The sequence below is a fragment of the Sinohyriopsis cumingii genome, chromosome 11, assembly GCF_028554795.1.
Source record: "Sinohyriopsis cumingii isolate HCF-2022 chromosome 11, ASM2855479v2, whole genome shotgun sequence".
In the NCBI taxonomy this organism is placed as follows: Eukaryota; Metazoa; Mollusca; class Bivalvia; order Unionida; family Unionidae; genus Sinohyriopsis; species Sinohyriopsis cumingii.
The window spans coordinates 19,844,266-19,864,587 of NC_142971.1; the positions used below are offsets into that span (position 1 = coordinate 19,844,266).

At 33.6% G+C, this 20,322-nt stretch overlaps 1 protein-coding gene across 2 annotated transcripts; it reads right to left on the reverse strand.

The window, feature by feature from the left end:
* Positions 1-565: 565 nt before the first annotated feature.
* Positions 566-19,295, reverse strand: LOC149787705 (uncharacterized). 2 transcript variants are annotated; one of them, XM_089973890.1, is made up of 5 exons: positions 19,148-19,295; positions 8,053-8,152; positions 3,400-3,510; positions 1,446-1,583; positions 566-1,018 (listed from the first exon to the last, which is right to left on the reverse strand). In XM_089973890.1, the coding sequence occupies exons 2-4, from the start codon at positions 8,148-8,150 to the stop codon at positions 1,472-1,474; spliced, it is 321 nt and encodes a 106-aa protein (XP_089830016.1). In that variant the 5' UTR covers positions 8,151-8,152; positions 19,148-19,295; the 3' UTR covers positions 566-1,018; positions 1,446-1,471. The 2 variants fall into 2 exon arrangements, with proteins under 2 accessions (XP_089830016.1, XP_089830015.1); XM_089973889.1 differs by lacking the exon at positions 3,400-3,510 and adding an exon at positions 5,561-5,674 and having other exon boundaries at positions 19,148-19,294.
* Between the last annotated feature and the right edge of the window lie 1,027 nt (positions 19,296-20,322).

The window sequence follows — 20,322 nt, forward strand, 5'->3', positions numbered from 1 at the left end:
TCTGGATATTGATGACGGTATCCCTAAGAAACTACAAATGGTTTCTGGTCCTATCTATATTATTAACATCTACAATATTTTGTAATAAGACTATATCAGTAAAATTCTCCTCAAAATTAGTTTCATGTGTGTTCGTTTGATTAGACCAAAAACAATGTTAAAACCGTGAACTAACGAAAGGTAAACTTTCTACCATACGGCGCAATCCACAAGGCGGTAGCCTTGCTATTGATCGGAGTTAACCGCAGTTTTAAAGTGTTCGCTTCACAACTTATTGCGTCACAGCCTATTCAAAGAGTTGGAAATAAAGTTGACTTGTTGCTAAGAACAGAATAAGTTAAGCACCAAACATAATCACGTGACTTAATATCGGTTTGAAACATCTTTTATATACAAAAGAAGAAAAAGTTACAAAAAATATCGCACTTAATTGAAACCACTTATTACGTCTACTTTATTAATATGCTCAACACGATCGACCAATAGTAAACGATATCCAATATTAGTTTGTTGATGTATTATTCAGATTAAAGCAATTGGATAACAAAGGGAATGAACGACAATACTAGATTAAATAGATCTCTTTAATAATTTATCACAAAGATATGTACAATCTTGGTAGTCATAAACGGGACCAGATCATTTTTATTATATATACACCGTTCGCCATGGCATCATCCTGTATCCGCATTCTTTCTTTTAGAATGAAATATCCATCGATCAATAGAAAAGCTATTTTCCTTTCAGTGATTTGACGTCAGAGCTCATGGATATGTTTGTAATTATTTTGTTCAGACCTGAAATTTATTTTCATCTGATTTCGATGCTGTGATTCAAAATGTTTTTAAATACCATTACTTTGATGTAAAGCACAATCCAAATGTTCAAAACTAAATGGTATAACTTAATTGGTCGACCTCTTCATTCACTGGGTAACCATAAACTGTAAGTTGAGAGGGTGGAAGAGATTGTGTGGCCTTGTACTAAGGAAATGGATACTCAGTCATTCGAACTTCCTCTGTAAAAAGAAAAAAAGACAACAGATGAGTTTGATAATTCTGAAAATTTAACGACAAAACTTCACTTTGCATTTAACGGTATATTAGCTAAATATTAACGAATTCAGTTTACCCCAAAAATCCGTATACTTAACTAAAATATAATAATACAAACTGCATGCTTTTTGGTCATTGTGAACGTGAATATTCGCAGCTCTATCTTATACTGGCTACATTATGTACTAGAGATTTTTTATGCGTTATTGATTTCAATCAACCTTGGTTTAAGAATCATCGTAACTCAGAAGAAAAACTTTGCAAGATAGTTGTCAGAAAGTATTATAGTAATGTTTATGCCTTATCAAACTGCATCTAGTCACCAAAACGTGTTCATGTAACGATGGGGAAGTTGCAAGCTGATTTTTTGAGAAAATCTGAAATACGTACGAGGCTTTTTACAGTTTGGAAAGAAATTATTTCAGAGGTTCGTCGTCCTTTTCAGCCAGAAGCATGTTCAGGTACTGTAGACGCTGTGCTTCATCAAGGTCGTCAAGAAGTGTGCGCAGAGATCGCTTTTTTCGGCCACTGATAAAGTAGAAAGAAGAACCGGATCTGTGTCTTTGTTACAACTTCTTTAAAAAAGATTTAGCCTCGAAATACACAGTCAAATCATTAAGAATTTGCCTTATCCTTATCAGTAACAATGATAATCAATTATTGCAAACTAACGTCAGGATGAGAGACACAGAGAGACTCAGAAAGAGAGAGAGAGACAGAAAAAGAGAGGGGGAGAGCATAGGAAAATTATCTATGAATAAAAACTCTTGTGAGTACAAAAGTTGATTGTTGTGGCTGCTAGTTAATACTAATAATACTACATTTTGAAAAACTTTTTGTACTGTCACATACTTTTAGCAATAACCTTTCTTATTGATAATCCCTATTAAGGATAGATAACAATATCTTTTAAAAGATCCAGGAAAGGTGATTGACTCACTTTTTCATTGATTGGGTATGGTAACAGATTCAGTCTCTAACAGTAGTTGTATACAACTATAAAGTGTTTTTTTCTTGCATAGGTTTCATACATAAGACTACCCTTGCATGTATTATATTTGTCACTCCCAGCAAGATGTTAATTTAAATTTGAATTAAAAAATAGAAAACAAATCTATTCGGATATTACTGACCATTTCAGTGATTGAATCTGACACAATGAAGACAGTACGGGTTAAGGATGAAATTGTATGATTGCGCTTCTTATTTACATCAATATGCATTAACAAAATCAAATGCATTCACGTTAATGAATACATGCAGTTTCAAAGTTTGGTTTTCAAACGCTTCACACTTTAATAGACCTAAGTTTTGTTTTGTTTTGTACCAAAAAGAAATCGCTTTAGTGGTAAAAAGCACTTAAAAACAAGTAAAAATCAAAAAACGGATTGTGTACAATCATTAGTTACATTCATGTGTATAGTCCATTTCCCTGAAAGGGAATTTCTGTCAATACTTATTCGGTATCCTTACAGGTGAGTCAGTAAACTGTCATCAGTAGAAACAATAATTTTATTCATACCGTCTGTAATCGTTTATAAGTCGAGTCAAACTGCAAAGAATATAGGTTCATATCGCATAATGCACCAGCAGATCTGGGTCTGTGCAGTTTGTTAGGAATAATCAATACAACAAACAATATAGATCCTGATCTGCTAGTATATAATGCGATGGCAGATCAGTGTATATGTTGTTCACAGTTGGATTATACCTATAAGCGAGTATATTCGAACTACAAGACATATCAACCTTCAAACGTTTCTACCGAAGAACAGGTGTGCCAAAATCATGTTATGCAAACTTTGAAAGAATTCGTTTTCATCATTTGGATGATAAATTCCAAACAATTAGCTGCAAAACGATGAAACGACCACCATCTATGGTCATAGTTTGTCATGCGATTTTTCATCAATCATTCGGTATACCAAGGTCATGCAGGAGCTACATAAATAAGTTTTAAAACAAGCAGGGTATTGATTAGTCCCTGAAATAAATGACTCATGCTGTTGAAGGAGATGGTTGAAGGGGAATTAATCAATGAGAATCAAACACTGATTCATATTTCACATTTCTTCAACAAACGCTGCAAACCTAATTTTATGCTTGATTCAAAACAATAATATTATCATCGTCATCATTATCATCATCATCATTGTTATTATCATGATCATCGTCGTCGTACTCGTCACCATCGTCATTATTCCAATAATAATTTAGTGTAGACGTATCACTGTTGCCACCTATGAATAAAGAAGCATTCTGTTCTTGTCACATGTAATGTTTTCGCCTATAATGCCAACTTTTTAACTAAGTGTCAGATTGGTGTCATAAGAAAAATACGTACATTCTCCATGGGTCTATTTTACCATGTCCCACAATTGCTCCACCTTTCGACAGCGCATACATTGCCTGCAATTCTGCCATCCTTTGATCTGCTGAGGTCCGCTTTATAGGTCTGGGGAAGGGAGGTGGGGTAATACATATGGGTTAAAACACATGCGGTGAAGTATATTGTATTACCGACTCATCGCCAGAGCCCATGATAAAAGTCTCGCCAGTTAGCAGTGTCTCTTCTTTCTTAGGATATTTTCTTAAAACGTCTACCTTGGAATTAAACATAACGTTAGGCTCAAAATTGAATTTGATTTTCACGGAATTTAAGAAAAAAATTAAAAACTTCAATAATTTGAATTTGTTTTTGTTGCATATGCCATACTGAACAGTTCAGCCGAAATTGACTAATATTTCATGTATTGTATGAGTTAAAATTGGTCCGTGGTAATTATTTAAGTTTTATTTACAGCTCATTGGTAGACAGATGGAGCTTGGCGATACGTCAGTTAATCACATGCCTAAATAAGTAATATGATGGTAAAGAACTTTAAACTGTGAACATATAATGCACGTGCTTTGTGACGAGCACATTGGTAAACTCACACAATGTAATACATACGCAAGTGGAAACAGTGTAAATATGATGATTGTTCTATATATACATACAAACACGAGACACACTGAGTGCATTGGGCATACATATAAGACATGCACGCATGACAACACAACTAAACGAAAACACAAATGCGTAGTTACATAACGAAACGTGCCGCGATGATGATTCGATGGTCATTGTTGCTAAACTCATCGACTGAGGTAATTTCTATAGTTTACCCTGTTAATTTATTCGTCATTTGGTTCATAATGAAGCTACGTGATAATATAATACCGACTCGCATTCAAGAATCAATTATGACCACACCTGCCATTCTATTACATAATAATTTTCCGTCAGACAGCCCAATCTTCAAACTCGTCGCTTCACATTTCTGCCATAAATCATTTATAGTTTATCCGAATATAAATGAGAGACCATTCATCTTTAGCTAACATTTTTTTTATATTGAAAACCTGCAAGAAAATTTGTATTACTGTAACCTGCCTACTCTCTCTCTCTCTCTCTCTCTCTCATCGCAAATTAGAACAACCATTATTTATCACTTCAAATCATTGACTTAGGATAATATCTTTCATCGATTTACTTCATTTCCGTGTCCATTGATTTATATTGCCATAATTTGTGGCTGTATGTTTTTATAATCACACGCAAACACATGCGAAGGAAACATACACATATTGGCCGTAATTCAATACATAAAAGGTACAATGAAATTGTGACTTGAATATGTTTGCATACATTTTAGTGAAGAAATGTTAATAGGCGATGCTCAAAGTTGTTTATTACGAGTCAAACTGTTCTGTTTCGAGGAATAATAATGGAGCATGGCATTTAGTTCTAGCTTTGAGGACATATCAAATTCATTCCATGTAGTACGAAACCATCGAATGGAACAGAAACCATCACACTGTATTTCTGAGTATAACTTGTCTAGGGAAGCTTTAGGAAATGAAGTCATGTGCCACGCAAAAATATCCGATATCCACCAATGTGCATTTTCTGACATTGGTGGCTTAATTCATTGGCGAAAACATTTATGCGTTGCGGTAGATTTATGTTAAGTCATTATCTGCAACGGATCTGAAAATTTGAGTATAACGTATTCTTACATAAACGATAGTTGTGATGTTCTTCTAACGCCTAGGAAGGATGGCTTGATGAACAAATGTAATTTTCTCCCATTTTCTTCTTAAATGACAGATAAATAGGATGGTCAAGATCTCTCTCTCTCTCTCTCTCTCTCTCTGCTACAGCGACATTGGGCATGAATTAGAAAAAGACAGCCGTGCTACTGTAACGTTTCATAAGTGTTGTAATATATGTTTGTGTCTTTTTCTTGGTATCTGAAGCAGTAAATGTAACCTAAAAATCGTCACAAATAGTCATGCGATGGTTTGGATAGTAATATATGGGGTATCATATACGGGCATCATATGAGTACCGTATGCACATTAGCATGCCGATATGTGCACATTTAGTCTGGCTATAAAATGGTTTGATTAAGTGGCAGCATAACCGTGGGATGATGGTGGAAAACGTCCAAAGACGTTACCTCTGGATGACGTTAACTAAACCACAGGCTATCTGTTTGCAATGGAGCCTACGGCCTAGCGCCAGCAAAGCATTATACTCAGCAATCCTTACGTCAGCTGTCTGACGTTTAACACTGAAACATAAATGCACACAAATGATGGGATTAATATATATATATATATATATATATATATATATATATATATATATACACACACACACACTGACAGACTGTCAGAATTCATAGCTCTTACACACTTTGATTAACATAAAGTATTAAGTGAGAACAAAACGTCACAAGAATTATGTGTGCAAAAATGGAACATATTGACGTTCCGTAGTGGTGTTCAGTCATATTTTGCGTATCACACACACTGATTGGAACTATTTAGGTGTTGTACCTGGAGTTCGTGCGTAGGTACTAATTGAAACACAGAATTAAGTTGTTATAAATCCCAATTTATTTTGAACTTAATTGATATTTTAAGGTTAATAATATTAAAAAGCATAAAAAGGGTGTATGCAATAAATAGAAAACTGTGTTCTTGTTTTGATCAGAGACAATTGAAACAAAAACCGTTTGATATGGTTTCGAAATATGTCTGAGTCTTGTGACACCGACGTATCATTACGATATACCTTCTTTCAGCTGACAAAATAAAACATTTATATAGTGTTGTGTATATATGAACGCCTTTGTTTACATAGTGCTTAGTTTCATAAAAAGATATGTACAAAATTTTTAAAAAGTTTATTTAATTGATGGAATATATCAAAGGATGGTTGTTAAGTTTTGGTTATGCTTAGCTGTGTATAATTTGTAGACCAAAGGGGACACACGTCATGCATTTCAAAACTTCATACCTGCTCTGTGTCTTTTTTCTTCAAAAGAATGGATGTATGGAAACAGTACCGACCCAATCGATCAATATAAAAAATGAAGAGTTTTATGTAAGACTCAAATGCACAAACAAAACCGACATAACCTCCATTTGATTGTTTTATGGGAAGTGATATTAAACATTTTCATGAATGGGAAAGGAAACGGATTTTCACTCTGGTAAAGTGGATATTCTCCTTGCGAACAGTTTTAAATATATTGACATTCAGTCAACCATAAACGACAATAATTTATCGTTAAGTGTACCTAGTATTTTCCATTTATTTGGCGAATTAATGGAGAGCAAAATTGAATACCGCTGTATTTTCTATAGCAAAATTTCGAACCACATACAAGGCCGACACTGGGGGGGGGGAGCGATCAACCGGGGGTATATTCCCGTGGCCCGGGCCCGTAAGGGGGCCCTTGCCGAACAACACTTTTTAGTTTTATAAAAGAAAAGTTTTGTCTGAACAAGAACTAGGAGAGGCCCGGGTGTTTCTTACCCCAGGGCCCGTGATCACTCTCTACGGCCCTGACCCCATACCTGTCACACTAAAACATTTTTCTTCGCGAAGACCTTTCCTCTGACATAATTATAATGTTTCAATGACATAAGCATGAAATGTTTGTTTAACTATTATCTTACGTCCATTTTCTTCTACAATTACATATGTTGCCTCTGGTACATGATGATTAATGAACAGGTCTTAGAAGATTTTTTTTGTTTGGGATTAGTTTTCCTTATTCTCTCTCCCCCCACCCCCCACCCCATGAACAGGGGTTTATATTATGTTGTCAACAAATTGTTAACGATTTATATAGTTATTTTTCTCAAATTTTAAGACAAATATCGCCAAATTTAGACACAACCATGCTAGAAGATCTGTGAATTTTCCATCCGCTAAAATAAGAATGGTATTTCACATTTCATAAAATTTACGACTATAATTTCTAAAAAATATGTTTCTGATCCAAATCAGCTATGATCAATGGCTGCCATATGCTATATCATTCTCGAAAAGTAAGAGAAAACATTTAATTATGATATATATTTTACATTACGGTTCAGTTATATCAACGATTATAGTTAACTATAAACTCTAGTTCCTGGCATAAACATGATCTTTTTGGCTACACTTGTTTCATTTTTTCTTACTACATCATTTTATGAAAATAGAAAGGTAAAGAAAAATAATTCTTGTTTCTGAAAGAAATCACCTTTCTTAACATGATATTAGCAGTGTAAACAAAATATGCATTTACACTCTCAGTGTATTAAATATAACATATTCATTTTGAATAAATTTGTATGTAATGTATCAGTACAACGTCTTTATGTAATGTAGCAGTACAACGTGCTTATGTAATGTATCAGTACAACGTCTTTATGTAATGTATCAGTACAACGTCTTCGTGTAATGTAGCAGTACAACGTCTTCATGTAATGTAGCAGAACAACATCTTTATGTAATGTATCAGTACAACGTCTTTATGTAATGGATCAGTACAACGTCTTCATGTAATGTATCAGTACAACATCATTATGTAATGTATCAGTACGTCTTTCATGACAATGACAATGGCTCTTCGATGTTTCTTTTCTTCAGACAACAAATGTAATAACTTACCGTTCTCCATTCTCCGTTAAAAATCTGGCCGACGTCAGTGATGTGATAGACAGCATAATAATCAAAATCACTGCCGAGAAGTATCTTGAGATCCTCATTTCTGAAATAATAATATTTCACCGAGCTTTATCCAAAAGAAGGTTATGAATTATAATGTAAGCATAACTAGATACAGTGCACCGTTGATGATATTTATAGTCAGAATAAGTAAGCAACTACTTTCATCTAACTGCTTTAGATTGCAGCACGTGCCCGTCTTAGAACTTACTGATATGAGTAATCCAAAAGAAAGCTTTCTTTAAACTGAAGCTGCCCGCAGCCTGACCGAAGCTCAATGGTTTGGCCACCGTATCCATATATTTGTGGGATCCCTACTTTTGTGTAAGTCGGCGTCATAGTTTTGGGAAGGTTACTTAAATACAAGCAATACAGCATTCACATGATTATCATGTCCAGGTATTATGAAGCCCATCTTTGTTTTCCGATTATGTACTAAATGCTTCGAACAATAAACAGAGGGTATCTACACGTTCCGATTAGATAGAAGGAAATATTTGACGATGAAGCGGAAAAATTATATTGTGACGAGTGGCGAGTGGCAAGTGGCGAAGCCACTCGTGACATTACAAAATGTTTCCGCTTCGCAAGTGATATAATTGTATATATCAACTCAAGAAACGTAGATTTTAATTCATTCTATTATACGGTTTTGAAGGCATAAACCTTCAACTTGCATTTTATTGTTTGTAATTCTCACTGTGTTAGGTGGTTTTCTGTACCCTATTACCACACTTATAATTAAAAACAAGTTACAAAAAGTTAGATTCTATATATAATGCTTCAAATTGTGTATAGTCAAATTAATGATTTTTTCATGAAAACAAAACGATTGTTATTTTCATTATGACGTTTCTGGCACGAATTGATGTAGTAAACATTTTTGGGTGGATTCGTCAATAGATGTCGGACCTGACAGACTTCAGAGTGTGTCATCTTTAAACAAAAGATTTTGATGATGTTTGGTTTACTGAAAATGATTGCATTTATTTACTTATGGATTCAAACACGAAAAGAGGGTGCACTTACAATTCGACTGGCACTTTCAACTTTTCAGACTTAAGTATGTGTGTCACGAGAGCTAAATACGCTGATTAAGAAAAGTGATTGCATAATATTTCATTACAGTTTTCCCTAAAATTGTTCACCGTTTGTCGTAGAGAGTAACAGAAACTGTAAGTGATACCGGATATCTATATATTATAATAGACTTATATACACTGTGACCTGTACATAACAAGCTATCATAATTTCACAGAAGACGTGGATGGGCAATCCATACCACTCTCCCAAGGTATACTTGCTACTTCGGTTCTGAAATATACTCAGCGACCTAACTCTTTGCCCTCAGTACTTCGTAATTGTAAAGCCTTCACACAGGTTTTCAGCATTAAACGAAAAAGAAAGAAAAAACATAGCTTCGAATTATTTTTTTTTATTTTATTTATTTAATATTTCATCTAAATTCACGACTTTTTGCTAGACAACGGACTAGTTCTCAGTTTACTCAAAGATAAGTTGCTAGATTGCAAACAAAATGGTTGAAATTGCTAAATTGTATCAAATGGAACCAATTGTTCTGGGAGAATAGCTTCGTTGCATCCTTATTCAATGCTTATTTGTTACTCTGCAACCAAATGTATTTCATATTAGAAAATGATTGATGTTCTTCTGATGTTTTATATCTGTTCAAATGGCTTCGCTTAAATCGTACCAGAATGTTGAAAATAATAATTTTTAAAGAAAACGGAAGATCTAAAAATATGTCCCAAACTAAAGAAAGAAACATCCTTCATAAGATTGCATTCGATGTAATACAAATTCCACATATTTTATACATGTATAATAGTTATATGAACAGTTCAATATTAAATAGAACGTCCTCACAATTCTAAGACAAAGGATATATATTAGTGAAACTACGCCACCTCGGCGTACAAGTCGACTCATCAAATACTATCACAGACCACTGAAAAGTAATATATAAAAAAAACCCGAATATTTTCATGTCTTTATTCTCCGATGACACTAAATAAGCCTTATTCATCAGTAACGCAGCGATTGATCCTCGGTGATAATCAGTAGCTAACCAAACATTATGACGTAAATACCATTCTTAGTTTCATCTGAGTGTCAAACCGTAACAAAGATATACATCTGTAAAACAATATGGCGCATATGTTCTTTGTATAAAGTTTTGACTTCAAACAGAAGAAGTAAACCAGTCAAGGTCTTTATGGTGTTTCTTAGATAAAGACACAATTTTAGAATACTTTCTGCACTGGGGCGGAGGGGGTGGGGGAAGAAATCTAAGTCTCTTCTTAAGATAATGGATTTAGCCGGCAAAATGTAACTGTATTTCGTAGCTTAAGTTACGTAGAACTTGTACATGTTTGCTCCTCTTGATAAGCTTAAGATCGTTAATAAACGCGATCTCTCTTGAGGAATAAATTAGAACAGTAAGGTCAAACAGAATTGGGACCTGACTGATAGCATAATAATGAGAATGGTAAGTTTGTACATGCTAATTTTAGAGGGATGGAGTATTAATTTGTATCTATTTAGTTTTCCTACATTTGAAAATTATTCTAACATTTTGTCACAATGGTGTGGAATCACCAAGGACGAAAAGCTGACCATTTTATTGTCTGTTTGTAAGAAAAGAAAAGAAATTCTTGAGAGTAAGAAGGTTATATTGGCCCATGGTTATCTGTGCTTAGATTAAACATTTTGATAAAACCATCAAGCGATGACATTCGTGTGATGCAAATTACGCTAATCATATTTCTAATGTTTACATTAATCATTTATTTATTATAAAACAAATATCTTACCAGAATGTACAAGTATATGACACAAACACTATCGGCAACACTAAAGTTACACGAGCAAACTGAAGAAAATGAAATTATTGTCTTTGTTGCTCAGAAACTCGATTCTATAGTTATTTATAAAGATGAGATTCTTTGCACCAGCATCTTAGCAGATCTTTGTTTAGTTTAGTTGAATGTTTAAGTCCATTTTCAAGACAGAGTTTTAGGTCTTCTTGCAGGGGATAGTTTTCAACGACTGACTTATTTATAGTCATCAAAATATTATATACTTGGTTAGCCAGAACATTTATCTTAACGTCCAGAGAGCTATCATTCATAGCCAGAATTAATATTTTTCCAGATTGCCTTATTTGTAAGCCAGCTACCCCGACGGTGTTTCTAATTTGTTTAAAATGTATATATCTTGTACCGAATAATAAAGGCTGCGTACTTCCACGACGCGAATGACCACATTCTATAATAGGCTTTATATTTTAATTACTGGTTCCATAGTAACTGATAGTAACAAGAAAGGTTTATATGTAATGTGATGAGCTGTGGCGCGGGATTGGAGGTTAACAGCTTCAAACATTAGGCGTGATTAGCAATATCTAAATATTCAGAAGACGGCTTAGGTAGTTGGCTAAATCAGACAAATCTGAGACATAGGCCCGCTTAATTAGAATGACAACTGTCTAGAAATGATGATGGCTGTTTAGGCAACCAAGTATGAAATATTTTGCCAACTGCTAGGTAAGTCTTTGAAAACATCGGCCATAACAAACGATGACATATTCTGTATATATCAGCACATTTAACTTTTTTGGGGTCGGGTTCTATCTTGGAAATGGAGAGTAATAATCGGATAATAACAAGCGATTTCCACGACCAGTCGACAGCCGGTCAGTCCAGGTGCCCTTGACGAAGTGCAATGTTCCAGCCTCTCCCCACTGCCCTCTTTAATACGCTGAATTTCTTTTCTTTCAAACTGTATCCTTCTAAACAATTCCTCATACACTTATATGCATATTTTAAAGATTTCATTACGTTTCATCAAAAGTATACCAACATTTACATGTAAGTACATGACACATAAATTACGCACGGTCTGTAAATGACCTCACACAGAGAGTCAATAGGGATAATCGTAAGATTAGGCTAATCTCCATTTACACAAAATCCGTTGTTGTGGTTTTGAGATAGGTCAGGCTGCCATTGATAAGCCGTACTTAACGTGATTCGGACAAGAATGCCACACATCTGGTTTTCTTCCCCAAAGAACACTTATTGACCTAAATAAGTCCCAGCCATGTTAAGAGCAACCTCCACAGTAGTAGTACCATTAGTGGTGGTGGTAGTGTTGATGATGTTGATATTGGTCGTATATGATCATGTAATTAAACTTCCATCAATTATAGCACCCAACAGAAATATAACTACTTAATAACACTACTATAAATTAAAAAAGTGGAAAGAACACCAATTAACTACTCTATTGACTTGCTATATATTTACATTTAGAATATTAAATATAGTGAACCGTTGTTCTCCATACTGTATTACGTTCATTGTAATACGATCCCTAGTAATTCTTACATTCGCGTATTCGCATTTTACTTTTTTTCTTTTATTTTCTTTTGTGTCTTGGGCGGTTTGTAATTTTGGGGGGTTTGTATTGGGGGAGGCTTGGGGTTGGGGGGGGGGGGCGGGTGCGTTGGTGTGAGTTTTTTGTGTTTAAAATAATAGCGCTGGATGAATATATCCCGTGATGTTTATTTACCACTTTCCCTAATCTTCCATATTTTTAAAATGCTTGCTTTGAATTAGCGAATTTCGCGTTAGCATAATATTGTTCTCAATGTAAGACAAATATTCTTTAAATATGGACGATAATACCATATCATATTATTATCCAAGATATCACTCATCAAATGATCATCGTGATCATGCTTACGCAGTGTATCTGTTGTTCCCTGGGGCTCTGTACGCATACTCCAAGGTTGAGTGTAACAACGAGCAATTTTCCCATGATCTCATTATTTGTGTCTGGTTCTAATGCGCTACGTGAAGCAATCATGCAGCTCAGTGGATTTATCTCTACATAAATCGTGGTCTTCCAGTTAAATGTAACATTAAGCTGTCGGATGAAGGGATTAAAAATTATATCTGCAATAACTTTATCATCTACTTATTATACTCCTAGTATAACGTATTTTATGACTTTGGAAAATAAAATATTAACCGGCGGCAAATTCTAGGCATCATTTACTTGAATCCTGGGTACCGGATATTTCCTGCAGACAGGTAGAATGCTATGTTCTCAGTAATGACTAAAATATCATTGTTTTATTAGTTTTTGTTTTTGTTTTGTTTTGTATTATTCCTTGTTGTTGTTGCTGATGTGCTTGTTTTAATCATAACATGAAGTCAATCATTTTTAAATATTTATAAAATATTGCCGGCTTGATACTGATTTGGAACAATAATTGTAGTTTGTATATAGAAACTATAAACACCCTGTGGGCATGAAAATAACAGATCAGCAAATTAGGCGGTCATTTGACACAATGATGGATGGTGTACCTTTATGCTTGAAAGCGAATTAATGAAATGGATATAGGTCTCAAAATTTACTTATATAAAATAATTATCCTTTTCAAAACTGATATCATTAAAGTAAGAAAGCTCGACTGGAACGGCCAAATATATAAATTTTAAAAGGCAAAGAAAACTTCTACAAGTCTTTATGACTGCTTACATTTGGCAAGTGTCGTAGTTTTAATTACATTTGAACTAACGTCTTAATCTAATCTAATGATTCAATAAACATAATACTAATGACAGCTTAATGTTACATTTGCAAGATACGAACACAAACCAATTTCTTCTTTTAACAAGCTTGCGTTATACTCTCATTTCTAACTAAATAACATTCAGTACATTGTCAACTGGATAGTATTTTTTCAATTCTCTTTTTTATTGATTAATTGAAATTCATCTCTGTATCAACACAATAGTTGCAATTTTTATATTTAATAGTGCTATTGTTTCCTTGTAAAAGTACAATAAATGGTACATTAATTAGTAGTACTGATTTTTTCAATCATGTCTTCTGGAGGCAATCGTTAAGTTGCATTAGCTTCAAGAAAATTCTCGCAACCTCTCATTACGTAGAAATTCACTATTCATTCGTTATGTTGCACTTTTCAGGGATTTCGTTCGTGGCTTACTGACCGCAGTGAAACTATGCGACAGATGGCAAGAAAGCACGTAAATCCGTCAATTCATAAGCTTTCCTTCCGGTGCTCGGTATGACCCCACTTTCCACTTAAGTACTTTAGTCTCATAAGGGGGGACACTCCTGCGAGATTAAAATGTGATTACATAGCAAACACCTCTTGCAGTGCAATGCAAACAATATACCATACAGATCAATGCGTTATCGTTCATTGTATTTGTCGTACGTATTAGCGCCCTTCACACAAAATCAACGCCAATTTTAATTACTGTTAAATTTCATTCAATTTGATATAATATATTTTCCATCCCTGATGTTTTTGATGAAACGTGGTTGCAAGAAGAATAAACTCACGGGTGCAATTGACAGAATAATAATAATAAAGAAGAATGGCTAGAACGTAAATCAAACAGCATGTAATCATAGTAACATCCACACTAAACAAATGTTTTAATTTACATGTAATTGAAAAAGAGTGCAAAATTATTGTTTGTAATATATTATGAAAAAGAGTAAGTATTGGCATTTCTGACCGATAAAGATAGAAGCAAACTGTTTCATTTACGGCTATGTAAAATGTGAGATGAAAACAAAACGGGTTAATTATCAGTTATGGTTTGTTCGGAAAGCGCTGTTAAATTTTTAAAAGTAGACATTTTATTACTCAGTAATAATTGCTTGCCAAGTGACATGTATTAATAATGACGAAAGCAGACACTATATACGTCAAAATGCGAAATATTATATGTAAATTCAATGAAAGAAATTTTCAAATTTCATAAGATTTCAAATAAGAATGAAATCGGAATGAAATACATTGTTGCTATCTAAATAATAAAGATGACAAGAAATATCATCCACCTGCTGTTGCTAATCCGTGTTGTTTTTTGTCTTGTCATTTCTTTTATCTGAGCGACCAAGAAGAAAAATTATCGCATTCTGTCAACTAAGATATCTTGTGATAGAAAAGTAAAATTTTGCATTGGAAAATCAAGTATATAAATTTTAGTCTAAAGTAATGTGTTATGGTACGACCATACATATGCCAGCAGTTTCAAGAATGTTTACAAAACGTACTTACTATGTAACTATGTATACAAAATATCCATGGTGATCACTGGTCTCTTCAACTCTGCACTTCTTACTTTTTAAAATTCAGTTTATTTGTACGTTTTTCTGGCAAGAAACACCATAATAAAGCAAACTTGTGATCGATATTTTGATCAGGTTCAGCAGTGTATGAACTTTATGGCCTATTTCTTTAATGTTTTGAAATATGTTCAATGAAAATAACGTTTCATGAAAGATAATATTGTAGGTAATATTTCATTGAGAGAGAGAGAGAGAGAGAAATGAATGCAAGAAAGAATAATCCCAGTGAAGACGTATATAATTGCTTAAACTTTGACCGTTTACTTTCATAAACTGGACAGTAAAACAGTATATGTTGAAACACAATTTTAACTGATTACTACTTGTTCTTTCCTCCTGAGTCGCCCCCAGTAGAATGAAGTTCAAGTATATCGTTACTAAAAGTAGATTCCTTAGAGGCAAATTCTGAGAGGTGCATGTCTCTAATCTCTTTGATTTTCATAAACATATAAATTAATAATGGACTCTAAAATCATACCCAATTATTTATGAAAAAAAATATTATTAATTAAATGGAATCCAATGTTCGTTCAACATCATGCAGGGTGTAATTGTTTTATTTTACATAAGAAATACAGACTATGTGTTTCACTGACTGAACACTATATTCAGTTATATAGGACCTAAGACTGTACCGAATAAGAAAACAGTAATGTAAAACTAGACACTTTTTGATCATAATTTGGATAAATATATTCAATTATATCAAACTTCAGCTTTTATTTCAAGTTTTACATTTTTATAGACGATTGTCTATATCAATGATTCGTATACCAAACATATTTTTCACAAAGTTAGAAATTAGTGACCGAAAATGAGATACCTTGTGGTCATATTTTGTCCATTTCTAAAATGGAATCATTCCTAAAATATTAACATTCCTAAACCAATTTAATACATTGGAAGAAATATACACATTTTCATTCTGAATGAATGTTTTGTGTGTACATATAATCAAATGTATACCGGTTTTTTCCCCAGGATGGCTGAGTGATCCAAAGCGCTCGCCTTAACCGATCAGTGCCATCTCACCTCTGTCCGCGTGGGTTCCAGTCTTGGGCTCGGTCTATATGGGTATGTGAAAAAGCTTTCAAGAAGATTTTCTTGTTCTTTGCCCTTGTTATTCCTACGCTAGTTATGCTGGCCGCCATTTATGGCATATCATATGCTGAAAAAATGGTGTTAAACCCACAACAACAGCAACCGGTTTAACCAATATGGTTGACAAGACCAACGTCATCAACGAATAAGCGTGGGTGCTACCGATACAAGCATCTCAACATAAAATTTCCTGGAACCATTAAAATGTTTGTGGAGAAGCCCACAGTCACCATGCATAGTGGTCCTAATGTTCCTACATGGGTACACTGATAGGGAAAAATAACTTTATTCTATAATGGTTGCTTCTAAAATAAGTCACGAGGTAACATATATTTTGCCCTGAACCCGTGATATTAGCTGAGAGTGCGATATCAAACACAAATACCGATATTTACACGCTTAAGAGATTTTCACACCTGGTTTAAGCATCATAATATAAATTATTACATATAGAAAACAATATAAATTTAAAATATGTCATAGCCCAGTATAAAAGCAATGAAAATGACGATGGACTAAATGTTTTTATCTTAGATACTACAACCGTGGGAAAGGTCGTTTTCCAATGATGAACGCTTTTGGATCCATGATAACTATTCTCAATAACGAAGTTGTTTTTTGAAGCATTCTGTGTGTTGTATTTTGGGTAAATATTTGTTATATGGACAGTGTTGTGATAAATAAACACCTTACAACGAAGGTCAACTGTGTATAGTAGAGTAATCATCTCAGGCACACCTGTATTTCATATTAACAGAAAGACAAAAACCCGCATCGTTATTTTTCTTCCTTAGATCCTAAATGTTTCTGTGTTTCATCCTTTTGCAAAAGTGAATTCAGCAACACACGAAGGTAAAATTTACAAATTGCAGCTTTGAATTAATCATGATGCACATACGGGAAGTTTTGAAGCCTGGTGATCGTTTTATTCATTCGTTTTATTTAATAATAATTGCAGGCTAGGCGATTAAACCAAAAATGTTCCTATTTCTGTTATCATTATATTCTTAAAGGAACTGATGCATGTATTGTTACCTGTTTTCAAGATCAACAGACCAACAGCTCTGCTTATTTTCCGTATTTTTTCTAGCATCTTCAAAAAATTTTGAAAACTTGTTCTAGAAAAATTGCTATATTACATCGACATTTTAGAAAATGTATTTAATATTTTAAACATCGTACCTTCTGGTAATCTATCTTTCTTATACACTGTACATACGTAAGAACGTGCGTATATATATATATATATATATATATATATATATATATATATATATATATATATATATATATATATATATATATATATATATATATATGTATGTATGTATGTATGTATGTATATGCACAAATTAGTAACGGCGCAATACAAAAGAGTTTCATGACATATCGAGCTCAACAGGCTCTTCGTCAGTGGAAGAAACAACGTAAAGCCACTAAACAAGTACTAAAGACAAAAGACAAAAAGAACTTCTTGACTCATATATGTCTAAATGACTGGGGTGGTGGTCTACAAACACGAGATTGAAAGATAGATGGAAAAAAAGGGTAAACTCTATATCCTTTCTATGCTGCGTCGTCCCATCATAGCTGTATAACAAAATTCAAATATTGATTATCGTGCCTCAGAGAACTAAAATGTTTTGACCCTATTCCTTTTTCTAGAACGTATCACAAGACATTTTATTTCATCTATGGTGTAAATTTCTCATGAAACAAACTAAAAATCTAATTTGTCGTGTGTTCTTTTATGACTATTAAAACTTTGAAGTTAATAGTAAGTGAAAACGAACTGCATTTGACAAACTGGTTCTTTAAAACATGAAATATAAATTGTTTTATTTAGCAAAGATTTATTAGCGTTTATAAAAGAAATATTTCAAATTTTCGTCTCCTCGATCGACGACTTTACTGATACACTAGATATTGCTATACATCTATAAAAGGGGCAATTATTAGTACCTGTGATACTCTTTTGTCCATTCCGGTAATGCATAAAGGACAGGACAGTCGTTTAAACGTTTTGATAGTTGTTTGGACGTTTTCATTTAGTTTGAATATGATTTGATTGCATATGATAAACAAATAAATCTCAGCAGCTTCTCAGAGTGTCCTCATAACATTTTGAGTTTACGTAGGGAATCATTTACAGATATTTTACATTAGTGAAAAACAGTCGGTTGTCTGTGTAATTTGCAGAAATCTGACAAGATTATGAAATTGGCTCATCGTGTATCTGTAATTTGAATTCAGTTTCATTTTAATTTTGTGCTATTTTTTATTAACACTGGTGTCATGTGTGTATTTTTATAACAGTTCCATAGTCTTTACATTACTTACAAACTTTAGCATTCTTAGAAAGCAGTGATTTTATAGAAGACTTTTGCTGGATATAACAAAATTGGAATAGTTACACGTGTTTGGAATGGTTTTACGATCGCAAACATTCCAAAGAGTTGTTTGAACAACCGTATTAAATTCTAAATTTAAACATTTTAAGCACATGTCAGGGAACAGTTATGCCATGCGCAAAGGCAAAACATTCACTTATAAAAACTTAAGAAGTGAAATGCATGTGTCGCAAAATGCTGTATGAAAGTTTTAAATACTTTGCCCAAAGAACCATAGTTCTACTTTTCTACATTTCATAATTTTAATGTTTAATATGTTTTCCATACACTTATGCTTATCTACTTGTTAATATAAAAATCAATTAAATAGTATGCAATCATACCTTTTTTCCACTGTGTTCCTTTTTCGCCGCTGTTAACACACTGCAGACAAATCCTAGAGACTGATTACCTTTTTTGCTCCCTTCTTATATAGATAGAATTTTCGTGGGCCTACACGACTGAATGAGCGTACACTCGCCAAATCCTGACATCCGATAATTCAAACTGACCAATCAGAGAGTTTATTCTATAAGTGGCTGTAGTCTGCAGTGCGGCTGGTCCGATGATGCTGTTGCTCTTGTTTCAGATTGGTTTTCGTAAATAACACGTCTAATCATTGCATTGCTTATTGATTGGTAAAATATCTCACGACGTTTGATGAGCTTCTAAGTAGAAACATGGACGGATTATCGACGAGACGTGACTAGGCGTCACACAAGTTGGCAAGACTTGAGGCAAAGGACCTGACATTTCTGTTTACCTAAAGATTACCAACAGATTTTGACTCCTTACTGAATGAATTAATCCATGATTTATTGGTAATCTCTTGACGTGTTGTCTCTGGAACATCTGTTGACTTGATAACTGCACTTCCATATCATGATCTTAAGTTTGCATTGCAATTATCTGGCCTACCCTCCCTCAAATGAAAAATGCGTGTTCTTACAAGGACACTTTCCTACCACCACCCCCGTGTCGTCACGATTTATTGGAAAGCAAATAAACAGTATTTTGGAAAACATTGATATAATTTTTTACGTTTTGCCTACGTGATTTCGATGGGCTAAAAATTCGAGATAAGAGTTTACGCTTCTACAAATTACGATAAAATTAGCAATGAATTTGATTCCATGATATGGTCACTATCACGAAAAAGAAGACTTGTAAACACTTTTGTTGATATTCTTACGAGATAATTTCATTCGTCAAATATTTTCTGTCTTGACTCTAAGACATATAATATTGGTACTAAAGATAATTAAAAAGTATATAAAAATAAAGAATAATTATATAATGGTTGTAATATTTATATTGTTATGATTAATCATACCCTTTCTGCTGAAAAAAGCTTCGTTCCTTACACAGCGTAAATAAAAGTTATATGCTGCACTCATTCACAATGTTTGAAAAGATAACAATACTGACATAACATAAAATACACCCAATATTGTCATATTATTATTAGTAGTAGTAGTACTAGTAGTAGTAGTAGTAGTAGTAGTAATAGCGTTATCAT

Bases quoted from the DNA above. Each gene is read 5' to 3' on its own strand.
- LOC149787705 (XM_089973889.1), bottom strand. From the start codon at position 8,150: ATGAGGATCTCAAGATACTTCTCGGCAGTGATTTTGATTATTATGCTG. The intron at 5,675-8,052 runs GTAAGTTATTAC...TTTATGTTTCAG, and splicing joins TTAACGGAGAATGGAGAACG to TGTTAAACGTCAGACAGCTG. The intron at 1,584-5,560 runs GTAACGTCTTTG...CTACTTTATCAG, and splicing joins TTAGTTAACGTCATCCAGAG to TGGCCGAAAAAAGCGATCTC.